Raw genomic sequence first — 21316 nt, forward strand, 5'->3', positions numbered from 1 at the left:
CAGCATCTTCAATCATAACAGGACAGTGCAGGAACACGGGTGTCAGAGCAGCCTAAGAGGCAGGGAAGACTCCAACGGCAAAGGTGCCGTCTTCAGAGTAGACTGGTGCCTCTGGCCACAGGGTCTCAAGCTCCCTCCGTTCCAGCACGGTCTAGAAATCGTTGACTAAAATTGGGAAGTTTGCATATCTCAGGATGGCTCACCAAAGTGCTATCAAGCAAGGCATGTTTCTAAACCAAACTTGGGTCTGCTCGCCTGATGCACAGCATGGCCAGTCTTTGTGGTGAAGGAAAGTACAGCATTTATTGAAGGGCCAAGTGAGGAGAATGGGCAGCTCATGTTTAAAAGACCTGAACTCCCTGCTGGCTTTCAGGGGCGGTTTTTTAACAGCCAGGTGAGGGAGAGGGCTGTAAGATGCCTGATCAGCTTGTGGAGAGGTAACCAATGGTAATTCAGGAGTTAACATCATCAACCTTCTGGTTCCAACCAGTTGGGGTCTATGAACTGATGGTCAGCATGCAGTTAACTTCTTCCACCTGGCAGGGGTTTTAGTATCTGCAAAGAAACTCAAGGATCCAGGTCAGGATATTATCTATAGCCCTTGAGGAGGAAGTAAAGGCCCTTGACTTTGTTTTATTAAGGCTAAACTATTGTTATTTCGTCTTGTTTGACTGTTTTCCTTTGTTTCTGCATTTTCTCACTTTTCTAATTAACTGTACTCTTCAGAACTAAGGGAAGGCCTGGGAGGCTAAAGCTTTTTTGGAAACAAGAGGTGAGAGGTCCTGGGGCAGGGGGTAGATCTGTCCCTGGGAAGATCCCACATGGTCCTGCTCAGTTTTAGGTGTGACATAGTGGAGAAGACCACAGTCCTGGTCCCAGAGAGTCTCACCTGGAATCCTGACTTGGCACCTACTGCATCACCTTCTGAAGGTTACTGAACCTTTCTGAGCTTCATTTCTCTGTTTCACTTAATTGTTCAACAGATATTTATTGGGTGCCTGCTATGCACTAGGAAATGTGGGAGGTGCTGGGGACAGAACAGACATGGCCCCTGCCCTCATGGAGTTTACTGTCTAGACAGCAAACTACAGAACTGATCTGTTAATTATGAGAAAATATGTGATGCTCTAAAAGTGTATGATGGGGAGAAGGGGTATTCTGTTTCTGGAAAGATCTTTGAGGAAGTGACACTTAGACTGGGACCTAAAGGCTGAGGAGGGGCCAGCCAGGCCCAATGAACTAGGGAAGAAGTTTCCAGAAAGCAGCACTTTCAAAGGTCTTTGAGCAGGGAGATGCTTGGTGCATCAGAAGAGCTGGGAGGAGGCCAGTGTGGTTACCGGAACTAGGTAGGGAGGCTAGTATGAGGGGAGGTCCTTGTCAGCCACCGAAATTCTACTTTATCTATGAGTGACAGTGGAGTTGTTGAAGGTTCCTACAGAGGGGCATGGCGTTATCAGGTCTGTACGTATGGGGATCACTTGGACCTCTGTGTAAAGAATGAGCTGGCCAGGGCAGGAGGGGTGCTTGGAGACAGGAGGGAGGCTCCACAGCTGAAGCTGACTTGGACCACGATGTGGCTTAGACTAGAGCCAATGCAGTAGAGATGGGAGATGAGGAATCAAGAGCCACTTAGAAGGACAGACAGACTTTGGTCCCTGGCTGGGTGTGGGGAGGGGTCAAAGACGTCCCCCAGCCTCTGGCATGGGGCATGGGGTGAATAGTGCTGACACCCTCCCTCCAAGACAGGAAGCTCAGAAGAAGGCTGAGTTCAGTGGGAGGAGAGGACGAGGACTGTCTCGGTCAAGTTGGGTTGAGGACAACACAGCATAGCTAGTTGGGTTTCTAAGACCAGAACTAGGCGGGAGTCTGTGGAGTCATCATGTTTCCCCAAGACCTGCCTCCCCTCCTGCCTTCCGTGCTGCTGCAGTGGCATCTGGATGCATGACCAGATTAAAGGAGACCGCGCCGACGAGGGCACGGGAGAGACTTCTGCACGTGCAGCGCTGGGGCCGGCTCAGGGTCCCAGCACTCCTGACACCGCTTCCACCCGAGGAGTCCTCCTCACCCAGCTGCTCCTTCTCAGCCTCCTTACAGGTGCCTTTGCTTCTGCCTGATGCTTATTAAATGTCGCTTCTGTCCCTGGCTTTCTCCACTCCAGTTCCCTCTTCATCCTGCTCACTCCTGGCCTCTCGGGCGCCGGGTTCTCCCCACTGTGCTCCAGGCCCAGGAGCACAGCCGCTGTCTACCCCTCAGGCACTCATGCTCAGCATGGAAGCATCATCATCAGCCCCGCTGCCCCATTAGAGACCTTGGGGCCTCTTTCCCACCCCCTCCTCCACGGCCACTCCCGGGTAGAGCCCACATCCTCTTGCCGCTCCCCTAGCCTGGCTCTTGAATCTCCTCTGTTCCTTCTCTTCCCTCCCATGGCCACGGGTTCAGGCTGTGATGACTAGAACAACTTCTTCACTGTTCTCATTGCGGTGTCCACACCTGCCACCCTCACACCCTCAAACCACAGCATCTGTCCACCAGTCGTCTTTCTCAGGCAGGCCTGGCCTTTTACTCGCTGCTGAAACCCCTGCAAGGCTCCCAACACCTGCGGGGTAGACTCCCTGCCTTTAGCATGACCGTCAAGGCCTTTCTAGCTGAACTCCACCTTCCGTCTCGTTGAGCTCACCACCCATCTGGTGCGTCCTACCTTTCATCTGGTAGAAAGGTGGCTGTTCTCCAAGCACGCCACACCCATTCAGGCCCCCTTGCCTCCCAGTGCCCTGTTTCCTCTGCAGGAACCCCTTTTTTCCTCCCTCCCATGCATTCCCACTGCTTTTTCGAGGTCCCAGCTAAGCGTCCCTTCTTTCACCATGACTTTCCTGACCTCCAGTGCAGTCACGATTGAGTCATTGTGGCTGGGAGTGTAGACACTTCCACCTGGTGTAGACGGGGCCAGTGCAGGACTGTTGGGGGCCGGCAGGCCCAGAGCTTGCTGGGTGGGAGCAGCATTGACAGACCTCCCGCTCGCTGTCTGGCTCCTGTTGCTTATCTCCCTGGTAATGGTCACGGTGAAGTTATTTACATCAGGAGACAAACTCTGCCTTGGATGTCAGACTTCATGGACTCCTGGCAGAGAGATACCCAGGGTGGAAATACTGTGCAGCTTGCTACAACAAGCAAATAGCCAGCAAACTGGATTTAAAGCCTGGCAAGGCAAAGCTGCCTACTTTCCCTCCCTCCCTCCTTCACGGGGCCTGGGCACCTGGATTCGAGGTGGCGAAAGAGGGGGGGGGGGAGAAGGAGGAGGATGAGGAGAAGGACAATAGAACCTCACTCCTTTCTTAGGCATCCGAGGCCCTTCACAGCACAGCCCTCGCCTTCCCGCCCAGCCCAGCCCTGCCATCTGTGCCTAGCCCTTTGAGTTCAGACAGCCCTAAGTCCCTAAATGCCACACTCACCCCTGCAGCCACCTTGCTCTTGTCTTTCCTCTGTCCAGGACACCCTCTTGCCTGAGTCCTCCTGGGCAGGCAGCCCTCAACTGAAGTGGATTCTGTCAGCTCAGATTTCAGAATGCAGCCAGACACTGGCTCCATCGCCTTGGTACCACCTGGTCCAGGCCACCATCATCGCTCTCCTGAATCATTGCAGTAGCCTCTGCAAACCCCTTGCTTCTGCCCTCTTCCTCTTTGGTCCGTTGTCTCCACAGCAGCTCAGGGAGTCCTGTTAATACACAAACCAGATCGTGTCGTCTGCTCAGAACCCTCCACCGGCTTCTCCTCTCACACAAGTGAAAGCCCGGCCCTAGCAGTGGCCTCTGCGGCCCTCGTGGGGCCTCGTCCTTGCGCTCTCCTCCTTACGCCCACTGTCCCGGACCCTCAGACCTCCCGATGCTCGGCGACAGTGCCGGGTCTCTGCACACCACAGCCTTTGTCTGTGCTGTTCCATCTGGAGTGCCTTTCCCCCAGGTACCCACCTGGCTTTCCCTCTGTCTCCTTCAGGTCTTGGCTCAGATGTCAGCTTCTCAGTGAGGCCTTCCCTGACTCCCTCCTTTTTGCAGTGTCCAAACCCCACCTTTCAGTGCAGGATGCTCCCCATACCCCTTCTGCATTTATCACCCCCTCATTTACCAGACGGCTTACTTATTTATCTGGTGTATTATCTGTTTCCCTCCAACTGGAATGTGAGGCTCCATGAAGGTAGGGATTTTTGTTTTATTTGCAGATGAATCCCCAGCACCTGGAACAGCATCTGGCACACAGTAGGCCCTCGATAAACATTTGTTAAATGAATGAACGGCTCAACGCAAATGCTGCCTCCCACGTGAAGCCTTCCTGAGTCCCATCTGCTGTCGCCGCGCCTTCACACCTTGGTTCTAACAATTCTAGGGAGCCACTGCATGCTAGCCTGGCTGCCCCCACTCTAGGAGACACTTGGGGCAAGGATGAAATCAAGCTTTTCATGACGTAGGGCTGATCCTTGCCCGGTGTTTGGCACACAGTAGGTGCTTGTTTAGTGGGTATAGGAGGGAAACATTCATGAGTACCTACTGAGTATATACCTAAGAGTTGACATTTAGAAACAGGTTCATTCTCTTGAAATAGAACTTGACCCTGTGGCGTGACCTTAGTAAGGATAGTTCAGGGCCACTGAATAAACTCACATATATCTCCATCCCACACTGCTACTGTACGTCCAGCTGTTAATTCCATCTCTCCACTGGGATGTGCCTGCACATGCTCAGCCCCGGTGTCCAATACTGGACCCCTGCTTGCCTTCCACACCACAAGGTGCCCCCGTCCTGGGTTCCCTGCCAGAGGAAATGCTCATACCTGAAACCTGGAATTTATCCCTCCAACTGCTAGTCCTGTAGACTCTGCTTCCTCAGCATCTCTCAGGTAGGTCCTCTCCCCACCCTCCCCGTGGCTTTCGCTCGGATCTCATTTGACTTCACCTGGACTTGGGTGACTGACTCTGTGCTACCAAAAGCACCTGCCCCTCCCCCAACTGAGACCTCTTCTATGCCACAGCCACAGTGATCTTTTTAAAATGCAAATATAATCGTATTTCTTCACTGCCTTTGATCTTCAAGATGAAGTGGAAGGCAAAGGAGAACTTGGCATTTGCTGGGCATCTAGCGCATGCCAGTCACTGGCTAATGCCAGGTACTGTCACAGTAGTCATCCCATTCAGTTGTCACACGAAACCAGTGTACAGGGAAGCAGGATGAAGCTTCCAGAAATAAATCAACCAAGGTCACTTGGCTGGCAAATTGTGGAACCTAAATTCAAATCTAGACCTTCATGACCCTAAAATCCAGTTTCTTTCCAGTATTGTCTTCTGCTTCCATATCTTTTGGGGCCCAGTGTTCTCTGTCATGTGGCTCCTTCTGCATGCCCAGTACCACTGCCCATCTGTCTTCTCTGTTCACTCTGTGATAAGCCAGAACTGCTTGTCTTAGATATGCCTTGTGCTTTTGTGCTTCCACGCTTATGACCTTTAGTTCTCTTTTCTCTTAAATGCCCTTCCATTTCGTCTGTATCTAGTGAACTCCTATTTATCCTTCCAAACCCAGCTCTAATGGCATCTCTGTTAATTTGTTGCCCAAATTGACTCACCCAAGCAAAGTAATGTGCTGTTTTATCTCTGACATCAAAGTGTGACTTGAACTCCTGGGGGACAAGAGTGTTGGTTAGGAGCATAGTCCCTGAAATCAGACTGTTGGGCTTAAAATCCCAGCTTCTTTAATCACTATAAGCTGTACCTTTGGCAAGTAACTGAATCACTTTGTGCCTTGGTTTTCTTACCTGTAAAATGGGAATGGTACTTCATAGGGTCATAGTAAGAATTAAATGAAATACATGGAGTAGTCACAGTAGCGCTTGGTATGATGTAAGTGCTCAGTAAATCAGCTTTTATTGTTACTCAGCTGCCTCTGATACACATTTGAACCCTGATGTCGCATTTTCCCTTCCTTTGTAATTTAGTCCATATCTCTAATACAGCAGATGCTAAGTGGATTATAATCACTCACTTGCATACAAGCTCCAGGAGGGCAGGATTAGGAAATTTGGATAACTTCCGCCAAGTCACCCAGCTAGAAGCAGCAGGAGAGGGATTCACACTGAGGCCTGCAGTAATTGAAAAGCCAGTGCTCTTAACTATCATATGTCAGAGCATGTTCCTTGGATCATTGTTTCTGAATATTAAGTCTCAGCTGGCGTTTAGGGCGGAGCAGTGACCCTGCACCAAGATGTGCTGCGGGGATATGTAAGACATGTTCCCTGCCCTTGGGATGGCCAGCGAGTTCCAAACCCAGAGCGGCAGACAGATATGTGAACAGGTCATTCACACAATGCCAAGCACCATGTCTGAAGTCGGACACGCTGCTGCGGGAGCAGAGGAGAGAGCGGTTACTCAGCTTGGGGGAATGGGGTTTATCAAGAGACGGTGTTGGAGTTGTATCTCAGAGTATAAGAAGACTTGCTCTGGACAGGGGGCATCTATTCAGAGGGAACAATGTGAACAGAGGGCAGGAGGTCTGACCACACACAGAGCTACAACAGAGCCCGCCTGGGGCCAAAGGGCAGGAAGAAAGCTTGCAGAGATCCGGCCAGGCCATGATGGGCCTGGAATGCCCTTTGAGTTTTGCCCCAGGGAGATGTTTTATTCCATCATATCTGAGGTTTACTAAGATCTGCTGGGAAAAATACATCCTATTTACCATAGTTGTGACCATGGAAGTAAATGTGACAGCAATTCCGCCTTCCTTCCTGGTCATCATGGGGCAGTGTGGTGTACTAGGTAAGAATGCGCTCTGAAGGTCAAAGTTCAAATCTCAGCTCTTTGGTTGTGTGACCTCAGGCAGGTTACTTAACCTCCCTGTGCCTTGGCTTCCTCATCTGTTCAACTACAGTAATAATATCTCAAATTCTCAGGACAGGGCCTGGCGCACGCTAAGGGCTGTGGTATCATTCTTATTAGGCTAATTCAGACTAGGATCCTGTCTGTACATCATGTTCCAGGACCCACTCTGCCTCTCATGGGTGAAGCACACCATAAGTACCAGGGCCTGGGAACCAGATCAACTCATGTGAGCCTCTTGTCTCTGTGCCCACAGCGGACGATGCGTGCGGTGGGACCCTGCGGGGCCAGAGCGGCATCATCTCCAGCCCGCACTTCCCCGCGGAGTACCATAACAATGCCGACTGCACCTGGACCATCCTGGCCGAGCTGGGGGACACCATCGCACTGGTCTTTATTGACTTCCAGCTGGAGGATGGTTACGACTTTCTGGAAGTCACGGGGACCGAAGGCTCCTCCCTCTGGTAAGCACATGGTCCCTGCCCCTGTCCCCCACCATGGTGGCTCCCTGGGAGGCAGGCCCCTCAGTACCTGGACCTGCAGCCCAAGGCCCCTTGGCCACTTCCTAAACCCATTGTTGGAGAGTCTTCCTCTCATCGTAGTGAGAAATCACTGAGTTTTCAGAGCCGGGGCAAATTTTTATAGTGATTTTGGTATCTGATTTGAAGCATGTCCTTGCTGAAAAATTTCAAGACGGGCCTTGGTTGAGTAACTTGCATTAAGATTAACAATGTTCTGATCTTAGGATGTGGACAGGGTCTCAGTGCAATGATTTGAAGTATTGTTCCAATTCTGGAAGACATACTCACAGCATCCAACAAGGGGAAGAGGACCTTAAGCGGCAGTTGTTTTTCCCACTGCCAGGGCTCTGAGATGGGAAAGGCATTATGTCTCAGTTTCTGTGGGAAGGATGAACCTTCTCCCTATCGTTCCGGCTTTACCACAAAGTGATGGCTGCTGTGCAGTGTGCTCCGCCGCCGTGGAGACTCCCGGTGTTGATGGGTTTGGGAGGAGAGGGATGACAAAGGCTGAGCGGCTTTAGTTGCCTGTTGTCTCCCAGACTGGGACACACGGGGCACCCCAAGCTGAGGTTGGCTTGGGGAGCATCTGGCTTCCTGTTTGGTGACAAGCCTCGAGAGTGGTGGTGTGGTGTTCAGAACGCTCTCGTATTCTCCTTGTGTCTCTGTTATCAGGACCAGGGCCCTGGGGGACCTGTGTCAGCACATCAGGAGCCAAAAGAAGGATGTGCTCAGTTATGCGTCTATACAGCCTGCACTACTGCGCAGTGCCGGGGACTGAGGACAGAGGAGGTGTAACCGAGGGCTCCGAGCAAAGCAGATAGTGGTGGCTGCAAGAGTCAGGGCTGGACGGTGCCTGGGGGAGACAGATACGGCAGTCAGTGGGCTGGGGAGGAAGAAACCAGTGTCCATTTATATAGAACACCTCTTTTGTATCTGGTTTCCCGCTATGTGATGGAAAGGCCAGTTGAGTAAGTCATGGCCCTTTGAGGGTGAGAAACTCAGACAAACACATGATAGGAGCCAAGTATGACTATTGGAGAGGAATAATGTGGAAACAGACTCCTCCCAAAACTCTGAGCTTTGGGGGCAGTGCAAGGCGAGCCAACCTGGGAGTCAGAAGACCTTGGCGACATGAGCTTGTCACGTGATCTTGGCCAGGTCAGGTCATTTACTACCCTGGAAGGGGTGCTGAGAGAAGCTCAGGTGAGCCGAAGGCATAAACTGCTGCGTGGAGGTTGGTGTTCTGTAAACCAGCTCAGGGACAGTGGCTTGGTGCTCGGGGCTGGTGAAAGGCTAGACGACTCCGCTCTGAACTGGACTCCCAGGGACCTGCACAGCCTGAAGACCTGTCCCCCTGCCTCTTTTTGTAAAATACCCATTTTTCTGATTGTAAGTGTAATACATATGCTCCTTATAGAAAAGATAGAAAATATAAGAAGGTTCAGAGAAATGAATAAGGCCCCTTTGGCCTTTTTGCTTTGCCTCGATCAAGCTAGCTGGCCACTTATTAAAATTAAATTAATTTTATTTATTATATTTATTTTAAATATTTATGTTTAGTATATATTATTTATATTATAGTATTTATTGTTATATTTATATTTATGAATATATTTTACATCTGTTTTTAAATGTTTTATATCTATGTTTATAAATATATTTTATATTTATATTCATAAATATATTTTATATTTTTATTATAATTTATACTAATTATATTTATTTAATATAAACTATAAAGCCAGCTAGCTTTGATAATTTAATTTTTTATTTTTTTATTTATTCTTTTTTTCACTTTTTACATTTTTTATTGAGTAATAGTCATTTTACAACGTTGTGTCAAATTCTAGTGTAGAGCACAATTTTTCAGTTATACATGAACATATATATATTCATTGTCACTTTTTTTTTCTTCGCTATGAGCTACCACAAGATCTTGTATGTACTTCCCTGTGCTATACAGTATAACCTTGTTTATCTATTCTACAGTTTGAAATCCCAGTCTGTCCCTTCCAACCCCCCTGCCCCCTTGGCAACCACAAGTTTGTATTCTAGTCTGAGTCTGTTTCTGTTTTGTATTTATGCTTTGTTTTGTTTTTTTTTTTTAGATTCCTCATATGAGCGATCTCATATGGTATTTTTCTTTCTCTTTCTGGCTTACTTCACTTAGAATGACATTCTCCAGGAACATCCATGTTGCTGCAAATGGCATTATGTTGTCAGTTTTTGTGGCTGAATAGTATTCCATTGTATAAATATACCACATCTTCTTTATTCAGTCATCTGTTGATGGACATTTAGGCTGTTTCCATGCCTTGGCTATTGTAAATAGTGCTGCTATGAACATTGGGGTGCAGGTGGCTTTTTGAAGTAGGGTTCCTTCTGGATATATGCCCAGGAGTGGGATTCCTGGGTCATATGGTTAGTCTATTCCTAGTCTTTTGAGGAATCTCCATACTGTTTTCCACAGTGACTTTCCTTGCTTCCCTCTCCCACTCTTAATGATTTAGATGTCTTCTTTTACAATTTTGTGTTTATTCTTTTTGTAATTCATGGCAGTTATCTCCTTTCCAGTTATTTATTATAATTTATATTAATTATATTCATTTAACATAAACTGTTAAAGCCAGCTAACTTTGATAATTTAATTTTTTAAATTAATATTAAAATATTACAAAATTAGGATCTTAAAGTATATCTGTAGTTACGTATTTTAAACTTAACATTGTATCATGAAATTTTTTCCTACATCATTACAGATGCCTCCAAAATATAATAGATGTGATAATACTAATTTAGTAAGTAAACAGTATTTGTTGAGTATTTATTATCAGCATGTGGCAGGCTGGTTATAAGTTCTTACAGCTGTAATTTCATTTCTTCTTCTATGAAGTAAGTAATGTAATCTTCCTCCTTGTACAGATGAGGAAAATGAGGCCCAGAGAGGTCATGTCATTTGCGTGAAGTCACACAGCTAGGAAGGAGCAGAGCTGGGATTCAGCCCCAGTTCAGCTGCACTCGAAAGCCCATCTTCTTAGCCAGGTCAGCACACTGCGTCATGCTCCGTTTGTGAAGGATTGCCGTGGCTGTGTGGCGTTCCCTGGCGAGGCTGACACAATTTACTCAGGCAGATCTCTTGATTGGTTATTCCTAGGTTTTCACTTCCGTAAATAGACACCACGATGAACATCCTCACCAGTTTCCTCCCTCGCAGTCCCAAGGCCCCTTTGACTCACTTGTTTAACTGTAGGCCAAATGGTCTCCCACATGCCCCCGAGGTGTGAGTCTACATGATTGTCCAAACTTCTGGAGTGAAACAAATCTGAAAGAGTATTCCTTTTCCCATTAAGTCCCTCTGTGGGGAAGGAATTAAGCAGAGGAAATCATTAAGGGAGTCATTCAGAACTCTTTGTTGTAAGATTAAATTATAATTATTTACAGGGCTGGCGTCACCATTGCCAGGCAGGATGCATTTGTGGTTCTGATTTATACCTGCACAGTAGTTACAGGTAAACAGACTTGGAGGCCCAGGACGTATGTGTGAAGAACCTGCTCTCTCCCCAGCCCCTCTCCTGTACAGATCCCCAGATTCCTGTGAAAATAGGGTGCCCCTGTCTTATGAGCCCATGGCTCTTACCAGCACACTTGAAGACTTTGGGGTGTTCACTTGAGTTCTGCGCCAAGGCACAGAAAGACAGCAGATCCTCTTAGAAAAGATGAATTTGGATAACTGGGCATCCTTTCACCTGTTGAGAAAACAGAGACACTTTTGAGAGAAAAAATCCACTGTTTTCCTTATCAGATAGGAGATTCCCGTTCATTGAGAAGCGGTGGGGGGTGAAGGGGGTGATTCGGACTGTCCTTGACTCAGTTTCCACACTCTTCTCCTCCCCTAAGTGGGATACAAATTATTTTTAAGGTTTAAATTAGGCTTTCCAGTGGTTTGGATTTCTTGGACTAGTAAAATTTCCAAACAATTGGGGAAACATCGGGTTGATAGTTTTTAATTTTGTCAAATAGGATATAAGAAAAAAAAAAACCCGCCGCCTCCTCAGACATTATTTCCTAAAACAAAGGACAATCAAAGACAAAGATGTGACAGGATGTAATCAATTACACTGCCATAATGCGGGGCGGGGTGGGAGAAGCACACACAGCAGCGGCGCAGGCCCAGGACTGCAAAGTCCCGTGATGTGTGCGTAGCAGTCAATGGACTCCTGCTTCCTGTTTTGCCCGTCCATGGCTGGCCTCTGGGAATCCGACAATATCTGTTTTGAGCAGGAGAAGGCTGTTACTATGGTGAACACTGAACGCTGCAACTCTGACATGCTGAGAAGTTCCCAAGTATCGTAGGCTTACTCTCCCTAAAGTTAATTGCCTTTTTTGTGTGTGTGTGATTGACCGTGAGCAAAAGCTGGGTTTGAATTGACTGAGAGTTGCAATCCAGACAGTAGATTTGGTATTATTCCCCAGACACACAGACACACCCGCACACACAGCCAAATCAGCCCTGACACACACCCCTCCAACTCACCATCATATACACACCAGCAAGTCAAACCCCCTTACCCACACATACTTCTAGCTCTAGTTCACTGAACTCAACTTAGGGGCCAGGTTCTCTCTCACTGATCCTTCCTGAGGGTGGTGGTCTTTCTTCCACTCTGACCCAGTCCGTTGGCTGTGACCTTCCTAGAGCCCTATTCCTTCCCCTCCAATTCTAGGAAAATACTCTCACTGTTGCTCAAGTTTCTCCTAAGTTCCTGGACTTCTTGGAGTGCTGGGACTGGGGAATGCAGAAGACTCTCTTAAAACCCAGGGTCTGGGTCCCCGAGGAAATCAGGATAATGTTATCATAAGGAGAGAGAACTGCTAGCCCATTACAGAGCTGGCCTCTCCACTGTGGAGAAAATCAGTGAATTGAAGTCCACCCAGCATCTCTTCCCTCCTCCCTCTGCCTCCTGCTTAACTCTCTCCAGGCACTTCCTCTGGGTGACAAGGAAGGAGAGAGAGCCAAATGTGCCCCCACACCCCGCCCCCAAGAACACGGGAGAGGTCTGTGCAGTGTCTCCAGGATTAGGCATTGAGCCTGCGTCTTGGCATCTAATCGATTTGGGCTCAAAACCCAGATCCACCTCTTAATGGTTGTGTAATCTTGAGATATTTACTAACCTCTCTGAACCTCAGTTTCCTCATCTGAAATACAGGGTTCATCTTACTAATCTACAAAAGCATGTTGAAAGGGCTAACACATAAACTGCTCCCTGGCTCATAGTAGGAATCATTGTCCTGGGATGGAGACCAGAGGCAGGGACTTACTCTTCAAGGGGAAGAGGGGGAGATGAAGCATCTCCAGCAACTTGGAGCCTCATCAGGACCATTCTTGGTGATCCCACCCAGGCTGTTTTTGAAAAAAGAATTTCCCTGGAAAGCAGGTTCTACCTACTCTTCAGATTCAACTTTGAGGGGTTTTCTTTACTGCATTCTCCTTCATTTGTATGTTTTTGTTTTTTATAGGTGGGGATACAAAAACTCCCATCTACTTTTCAGGCATACAGATTGGAAATTTTGCCAGAAACACTCTTTCTCCTCTTGAAAGACCATGTTTTAATTATTAAGCATTTCACACATGGAATTTGAGCCAACTAGAATCATTTGATCTCAGCAACTTTTAACTAGATATTTCATTCAGGAGTCATTAGATTCAGATATAATTAGAATGAGAACAGCATGCCACTGGGGATTTGTTAATAATAACTATTCACTTATTTATTCATTCACATATACTTTGTCAAACCATTGATTTAGATCATTTTCATTCTTTGTTACTTTTTCCCTATTTATTTTCAGTAATCATTTACTGAGAGCCTTCTATGAACTAGGCTTTCCCAGGTGCTAGGAAAGTGCTAGACAAAGACATAGTCCCATCCCAAAGGAGTTATTTATTTACTCCATAAATGTTTATGTAATAGCCATGCACCATGTAGGACCCTGGAGCTCACAGTCAGGATGAAGTGGCAGGATATAATTAAATGCTTTACAACTTCATATGTTAAGTACTTTTTTAAGAGGTATACAGAATTTTCCATAGGGGCTAAGAAAAAGAAATGTAATAGCTAGGTTTCTTTTGGGCCAAGAAATAGAAACCCATCTCCAGCTGACTCAAGCTAAAAAGAGAATGTATTAGCTTCTATAACAGAGAAGTCCAGGGATTGGCTTCAGGCACTGTTGGATCAAGGTGAGCAAATAATGCCATCCACAGTCCTTCCACAGCTTTGCTCTCCAGTGGATCGGCTTCACTCTCAGGCAAGCTTTCCCCATGAGGTAGCAGAGATGACCACCATCAGTTTCCTCCATCCTACTGGTTTAGCAGTTCTAGCAAAAAGAAGGTGTGTCTTCCACAAAAGCCCTCAGAAGATCCTTCATTGGACCATATTGAATCATGTGCTCAGCTCTCAACATCAATGTAGCTAGAGGATGTTCCCATTGGCCAGGCCCAGGTCACATGACCATCTGTCCTGCCCAAACCTCTGACTGGGAGTGGAGGAGTGGTGGTTTACCAAAGGAATATGGGGTCACTGGGAAGACAGAAACAAAGGCTGTCCTCCAGAAAAGTTCTCAGTCTTCCTGTCACGATGGAGAGGCTCCTGGGAGGACTCAGATAAATAAGTCTGAGAGGGGGTGACTTTTGAGTTGAACAGAGAGGTGCATAAAAGTTTGCCACCAGCATGGAGCAGGAAAGAGTTCTGGCGCATTTGGAGCATTGCAAGTGGGATGCAGGGTACAAGAGACCATGGGTGGGATACAGGCCAGAGATGAGCACAGGAAGAGTGTGGGTCGTGAAGAACGTTGTCCCCGTGTTCATGAGCTGGGAGAGGATTCCAGAGACTGTAAAAAGCTACTGAAGTGCTTTCAGCAGAGGAGTAATATAATCATCCTGAATTTTAATTGGGTCCAAGTAGAAGGCTCAGAAACCAGCTATAAAACTTTGTGACCACTCAGGTAAGAGACCATACAGCCTTGAGTTATGGCAGTTGTAAAAGGATGAAGCAGAGGGGGTGACATCAGAAAACATCTCAGATACAGAATCCACTGCCCTGTGGACTTCACTGGACAGGAGGAATGAAGGAAGGGGAGGAGTCTGGGTTAATACCCAAATTTCTGGCTAGAAGACTATGTTAGGATCATTTACTGAACAGAGGAGTACAGTGGAGGAGCAGGGCTGGGGTGGAGTGGGGAATGCTGATGCTCACTGCCCCCCTCAGCCCCTGCCCTTGGCACAAAATGGGCATGGGGAGGGAAGTTATGGCCACAGCAGGAAAGGAGATGAGCCTGGATACAGGGACAGTGGTGCCTTTGATTAGTGATACACAGTCTTTGGGGTAAGACTAGTGGAGATGGTCACAGGACATCAGTAGCTATAGCTGAAAAGTCTGGTGTTTAGTAAATACTCTGGCCGGGAGAAGTCATCTTTAGGATCCACACCAGCATTATCTCCGTCAGCAGTCTCTCCTTCAACATCACGGTCAGCCCTGCCATCTCCAACTTTATCACCAACCTCTTTCCAGCATCATTCATTCATTCAGACTACTTAGGCCCTTGTATTGTCTGACATTGAGCTTGGCACTGGACATACAACAGCAGAGGAGACAAAGCTGCTAGCTTTGTGGGACTTCTGGTCTACCTGGGGGAGCCATACACGTCTGATGAGTGCCATGAAAGAAATGAACAGGATGAGGAACAATAGCAGTGGAGACCTTATTAAGAGAAATGGGTCAGGGGAGGCCTCTCTGAGAGGGTAGGATTTAAGATTGAGACCTGACAATTGAGGAGGAGCCACCATGGGAGGAACTCGGGGATCAGCATTTCAGGCAGAGGGAATTGCACATGCAAAGGCCCATCATCACAATGCCCTGTTGTCCCTTGAACTTCATATATAGAAGTGGTGTAGGCCTATGCCTGTCCTCCGGGGTTTCAGCCTGTTTGAATGTCAGGAGCAAGGCAAGGTCAAGGTCTCAGGCTGGCAGAGATGCTCAGGAAGCAGCAGAGATGGTACATGTCTGAGGCTGCTAAACCCAATGGCACCTGGAGCCAGTAAGGAGATGGGCCTATTCCAGCCGCGACGCAGAACTTTCTGCCTCTGCATGGATCTGTGACACTCCTGCTTCCCTCTCCTTCCCTGCCACGTCACCATGCTTTAAGCCAGCCCAAGAAGCCGTTCTCTTCTGATAGAGCCCATGAAATTACATCTGTTGTATCCGTCAGGAGCCAGGCCATAAATAACCAGCCCTTTAAAATCTCATCTTGGGCTCCTGTCGGAGCTGGATGTAGCGTTAGCAGCTCCGCCGCCGCCGAGCTGTAGGAGAGGCTTAGTGCCCTGGCATGCTGCTGGCCGAATACGTCCAGAGAGCTGGAGAACGGGGGCCGGGGCTCCCACACGCTCCACGGAGCGTCAGCGGGACTTCCTGCTCTGCATGGGTGAGAGCTTGCTCTCAGAAAGAGAACATGAGCCGCCGCTGGAAGGGGCAGGAAGTGAGCCGGGGGTGCCCGCTGTCGGCCCAGCGGCTCCACGAGAGCTAGCGGGGCGGCAGAGTGGTGTGCGTGGGAAGCCGCGTTCGGGCAGCTGGCCTGCCCACCGTGGGTCTGACTGCGCGCGCGCAACAGGTCGATAATGAGCGCGGCGTCGGCGTGGCGGCCTGTGCCAGGCCCGTGAAGGGCACCAGACAACAAGATGCTCTTCTCGACCTCGCTGGAGAAGCTGCCAGACGCCTGATGGTGCCTCCAAGACAGGTGGAAGGAGTTGTTCGGGGCCCTTCCAGAGGCCCCTCATACTAGCATGATCTGCCTTCCAGTGATGTTAGTTCATTCAGAATGTTCTGGGCCCCAGTCCTGGTCTCCATCTTCACATTTGACCACGCATGTTTGTTCTGCTCTCTCTTGGTGTCACCTGTCCCAGGTTTCACATTGTTTTGCCTGTCCCTTGCTCTTACAACCTCTTCTGGCTTCCTAAGACTGACCTAATAAGTCCTTGGTTCTAACTCTGAGCTTACCCTTCTTTGAATCCCAGCTTCTCCTCATCTGATGGCTGGCGCGTGACACCCACAGACTCACCAGGGAAGCAAGATTTACACAGAAAACTCACATTTGACAATCTGTTGAAATGGCAGATGATCACCATTAAACTCAACAGATTTTGTTATTTGGGAAGGGAAAGGGTAGGCTTCAGGAGTCTCCAGCGTGTCTGGGAACTTCCCATCCAAGTTCTTGAAAGCGCGATCTGTCCTGGCTGCCTCTAAGTCTTCCGTATGCAGTAATTCCTACCTGCTTCACCATGCCTTCTCCCCGCAGCTGCTCCCTGAAACCATTCACAGTGAGATCATCAGCAGAGAACCACCCCACTCCCTAGACACTACCACTTCCAAGGCCAAAGACAAAAGATAGTTTTTAGGGCTCATCTTACTGGACGCTTTGGCATTCCTTTACATTGTTGATTATGTCTCCTTTCATAACTTTCCTTTTTCTTCTTTCCTTTCTCGTGCTGCTCTCTCTGATTCTTCTTGACCTCTCTGACCTTTCCTTCTCTGTTTTCTTTGATGTCCCCCAGATTCTGCTCTTGCCTTACTGCTCTGCCCATCCCACACATTCTTCCTGGGTAAGCTTATCTGCTCCTGGGGCTTCAGATAAACCACCCGTCTGTCTGCAACTCTCAAATCTGGCTCCCTGGCCTGGCCTTCCCACCAAGCATCAGACTGTGGAGCCAGCTGCCTGTTGGACAGCTCCACCTTCGTCCCAGCAGTATGTCCAACTCAGCATGTCCCAACTTCACTCATAACTGATGACTCAAATGGTCAGAGTTTGTTCCCTCTCTTAATTGTTGGCACCACCCTTTACTTCATTCATTGAAAACTCTGGGAATCATCCCTGTTTAATCCCTTTCTCTCACCAGCCACATTCAATTAATTGCTAAGTTCTCCCATTGTACCTCCTGTAGCAAGTCTTTCCGTGTTTACCACCACTCCCCCAGTTCAGCCCATCATCTTTCCTTCTTTGTGGGTTGTAATAGCCTCCTTGCTGATCACTCAGCTTCTTGGAGCTCTCCAATTCATCCTCCCCACTGCTACCCAAATGGTTTAATTAAAATGCAGATCTGACATGCTTAGCCCCAGGCAAAAGCTTTCAATCATCTTCTATTGTCTACAGAATAAAATCCCAGCCCTTGATAGGGTAACCCAAGCCCCTTCTTGATCCAGCCCTTGCCTACCACCCCAGCCTCATCTCTTGCCACTTCCTTCTTTGAACTTCATTAACCCTAACACTCATGGTATAACACCTTAAAGGTTTAGTTCTTGCCCATGCTATCATGAGTCAGGGGAGTGGCTCTGATCCACATAGTCATGCCGGTGGATGTCCAGGCTTAAGGATCTCGTAGCTGCACAATCTGGAATATGCAGCCTTCTCCAATGCCATGGCAGGGAAAGAGAGTGGACTTTTCACTGCCCCAGCCCAGATATGATACACATCACTCCCAACTCACATTTCATTGACCAGAAATAGTCACATGGTCCAGCCTAACCCCTCCGAGATCTCATCCTTCCCAAAGACTTCTCTGCTAAATTAATCTTTTTTCTTGCATTTATTATTTCTCTCCTTCCCTCCTGAACATTGTTAACAGCATAGAGACATGTTCTAATAGCTACCATCTGAAATCAAAACAAAAACAGCATACACCAAACTCCCCCATCACTCAGAGCCTTTCACATATGCCAGTTCTTGAGACAAATCCCTTTCTCAGTATCTGCCCTGCCTGCCACTAAAACTGACCTTGGGAAAATTGCCAGTGGCCTCCAGGCTGCCAAATCCAGTGTCACTTCTCTGTCTTCATCTGCTTTGGCTTCTTGGCAACGTCCGTCATTGGCCATCTGTCCTTCTTGAACTAGTTCCTTTTATTGGCTGACTTGAAACCACATAGCTAGCGAGCTGCCTGTGGCCATTCCTTCTCAGTCTCTTTGCTCCCTCCTCCACTCTTCAACCTCTGTCCACCAGGTACGTGGGAACAACCCAAGGGGTCCTGGGAACCCCCTCCATCTACCCTCTTTCCCAGATAACCTCAGTGAATCACTAGTTGGCTTTCAGTATCATCCATACACCAATGGTTCTCAATTTAAATGTTCAGCCCTGAGGGACCTTTGGGGTTCCATATATATTAATAGAAATCTCAAAATCTTAACAGGATCTCAAAACAGACTCTTTTTTTTATCATAGTAAAATAAACATAATGTAAAATTGACCACTTTGATGGTTTTTAAGTGTACAGTTCAGTGTCATTAGGTACATTGACACCAATGTGCAACCAACACCACTGTCCATCTCTAGAACTTACCTCACTTTCCTGACTGAAACTTGGTACCCCTTGAGCAATAACTCCCCATCCTCTCCCATCCTCTCGTAACCACTACCTCTATGAATTTTGACTACTCTAGGGACCTCATGTAAGTGGAATCACAATATTTGTTTTTTGTGTGTTTGACTGATTTCACCTAGTGTAATGTTTTCAAGGTTCATGCATATTATAGAATGAATCAGAATTCCATTCCCTTTTAGGCCAAGTAATATTCCATGGTCTGTATGTACAGTATTTTGTTTATTCATTCATCTGCCCATGGACATAAGACATCCCCACCTCCCCTAAATCTGTCCTCTCCCAGCCTCCTCCACCTCTGTCCCCTCCCCACAGGAAGCTGCTCTGTCCCCTCCATGCCATCAGCATCTGGCTGCTCAATGGTCTTGCCTCCCAGCTTCTACCCCTTCTGTAATCCATTCTCCATACAGCAAAGGGAATGACAGATGCTCACACATCATGTCGTGTCTTCTCCATCAAAGTCTTGCCAAAGGCTTCCCATCACACAGAATAAAGTCCTACAAGAAGACTCTATACTATGGGGTCACTGCCCACCTCTTTGACTTCCATCCCATCACCCAAGCCCATTCACTGTGCCCCAGCTCCACTCACTTCCCTTCTGTCCCTTGGATGGACAAAGCGGAGTCCTTCCTAGGGGGCCTCTGCACTGGCTGTTCCCAGGGCTTAAGATCCTCTTCCTTCAAAGTTTAAAAAAAAAAAAAAAAAAAAAAAAAAGACCTGGCTTTTTTGAAATGCAGAGTTCAATTTAAATATCCCCTCTTTTAAAAGGCTTTCCCCGCCCATGCAATCTAAAGTAACCCCTCACTCTCTATCATAGCATCTTGTGTTATTTCAGGCATTTGTCAGTCCCTGAGAGTTTCTGGCTTACTTATGCATTTGTCTTTTTCCTGTTCCTTTCCTTCTGCTGACACTACCTGCAGAACCCTGAAAAGCTCCAAAGGAAGGGCTTGGCACTTAGTAGGTGTCCAAGATTGGTTTCTTGGGAGGAGAAACTTGCCTCTGCCTCACCAGTAACAATGTCCTGTGGCTAATTGCAAAGGTTAACATGGAGCCTTTCCACCAAGTATTTTAAGTAATAACTTTCCTGGGGGACATTTGCAAATTAGCCCTGACTCTTGCTGATTACTCATCCTAAACTCAGTCTGATTAATAATTAATCAGCCAAACTGCTTGGCCAGAGCAGGCTGATCAGTGCTAGAAAGGATCTTAAATTATGCAAGTCACTTGGCCAGTCTTAAAAAAATAAAAAGCTCAGCAGTCAGCAGAACTGGAGAGGTTTGATTGCAGCATGAGCGAGGTGAGGTTTCTCGTTGTTGTTTTTCCTCTTTGTCTTTTCTTTCTTTTTTTTTTTTTTTTCCCTTTTGACTAAGAAATCAATTAGGCTCAAACTTGCCACCTCAGAGAGAGACAGTGTAGCACAGAAATAGAAATGTGTTAAATATCACTTTCTTTTTTGTTCCTTCCCTTCAAAAGAGTTTTAGTCTGGGAGACAGAGGTTAAAATTAGCCAGTTTGTTAAGCAAATGCCTGTCTGGCACCTGATGTCAGTTTCTGCAGCCATGTCACTTTCAGCTCTCCCATCCCTTCATCTGAGCAGCTGCACACTGGGCCTGGCAGGAAGGAGGTGAGAGGTTTGATGAGCACTGTTCACTCTACCTGCCCCAGGGTTGGGGCAAAATCAATTTGCAGGCAACCTATCCCACCAGGAGTCCTTCTAGTGCTCTTTGCCTCCTGCCTACAAACCCCAGGGAGACGGGCGAAAAGGCAATCAGGGTGATGAATACGTTTCCCACTGCAGGAGTGAACTCGGTGACCGTTCAGAACCCCTTTAAATCCTCCATCCTCCAAGGCTGGTCTTTCTTCTCCAGAGTCCTCTTCTGGTCAATGGTGATACGACTGAGGGGGACAGTCAAAGAAATCAGGGCGATTCGTTGATGCTGATCTCTGGGCCAGAGGAAAGCCAGGGATAAAGGACTTAGTGCAGTTGGTACCACCCTGATGCTCGTTAGAACCAGACACCCCGACTGACTAAGTCAGAAAGCCCAGGGGTTGGGTGCCAGGCATCAGTATTTTTAAAGGTCCCCATGGGATCCTGGTATGCGCTAAAGTGGGGAACCGCAAACAATGGGGCGTGGGAGGCTTCGGGGAAAGAGATTATGAAGAAGATCCAAGAGCAAAGCAGGAAATGGGCTTTTCAGTTGATTGTCTTCCTCAGAAATAGAGGGTCATCTGTCTGTCTTGTGACAGGCCGGGTGAGGGAGAAGAGGCAGCCAGACACAGCAGCTTCCAGGAGCCCTGAATTTCCTGATCTATCTCAGTTATACCCCCAATTTTAAAAAGACCCTCTAGAATGCAACCCTTGTTTCTCAAACTGTGATGCACCGAGCAACTCCCTGCTTCAGAAGACTTGTGTGGGAGGCAGTTGGGAATGCAGATTCCAGGGTCCTACCCCAGACTACTAACTCCAATATGTCTGAGGATTGGATCCAAATTCAGCATTTGTGACTCTTCTCTCAGGTGTTCTG

The 21316-nt window shown here is 47.7% G+C and overlaps 1 protein-coding gene across 1 annotated transcript in view; it reads left to right on the plus strand.

The window, feature by feature from the left end:
- CSMD2 (CUB and Sushi multiple domains 2) overlaps positions 1–21316 on the plus strand; it is a 575735-nt gene that overhangs the window by 200125 nt on the left and 354294 nt on the right. The window contains exon 5 of the mRNA XM_074376903.1: positions 7109–7316. Coding sequence (XP_074233004.1) covers positions 7109–7316 — 208 coding nt within the window. The remainder of the gene's footprint in view (positions 1–7108; positions 7317–21316) is intronic.

Source organism: Camelus bactrianus, chromosome 13, assembly GCF_048773025.1.
Source record: "Camelus bactrianus isolate YW-2024 breed Bactrian camel chromosome 13, ASM4877302v1, whole genome shotgun sequence".
Lineage (NCBI taxonomy): Eukaryota > Metazoa > Chordata > Mammalia > Artiodactyla > Camelidae > Camelus > Camelus bactrianus.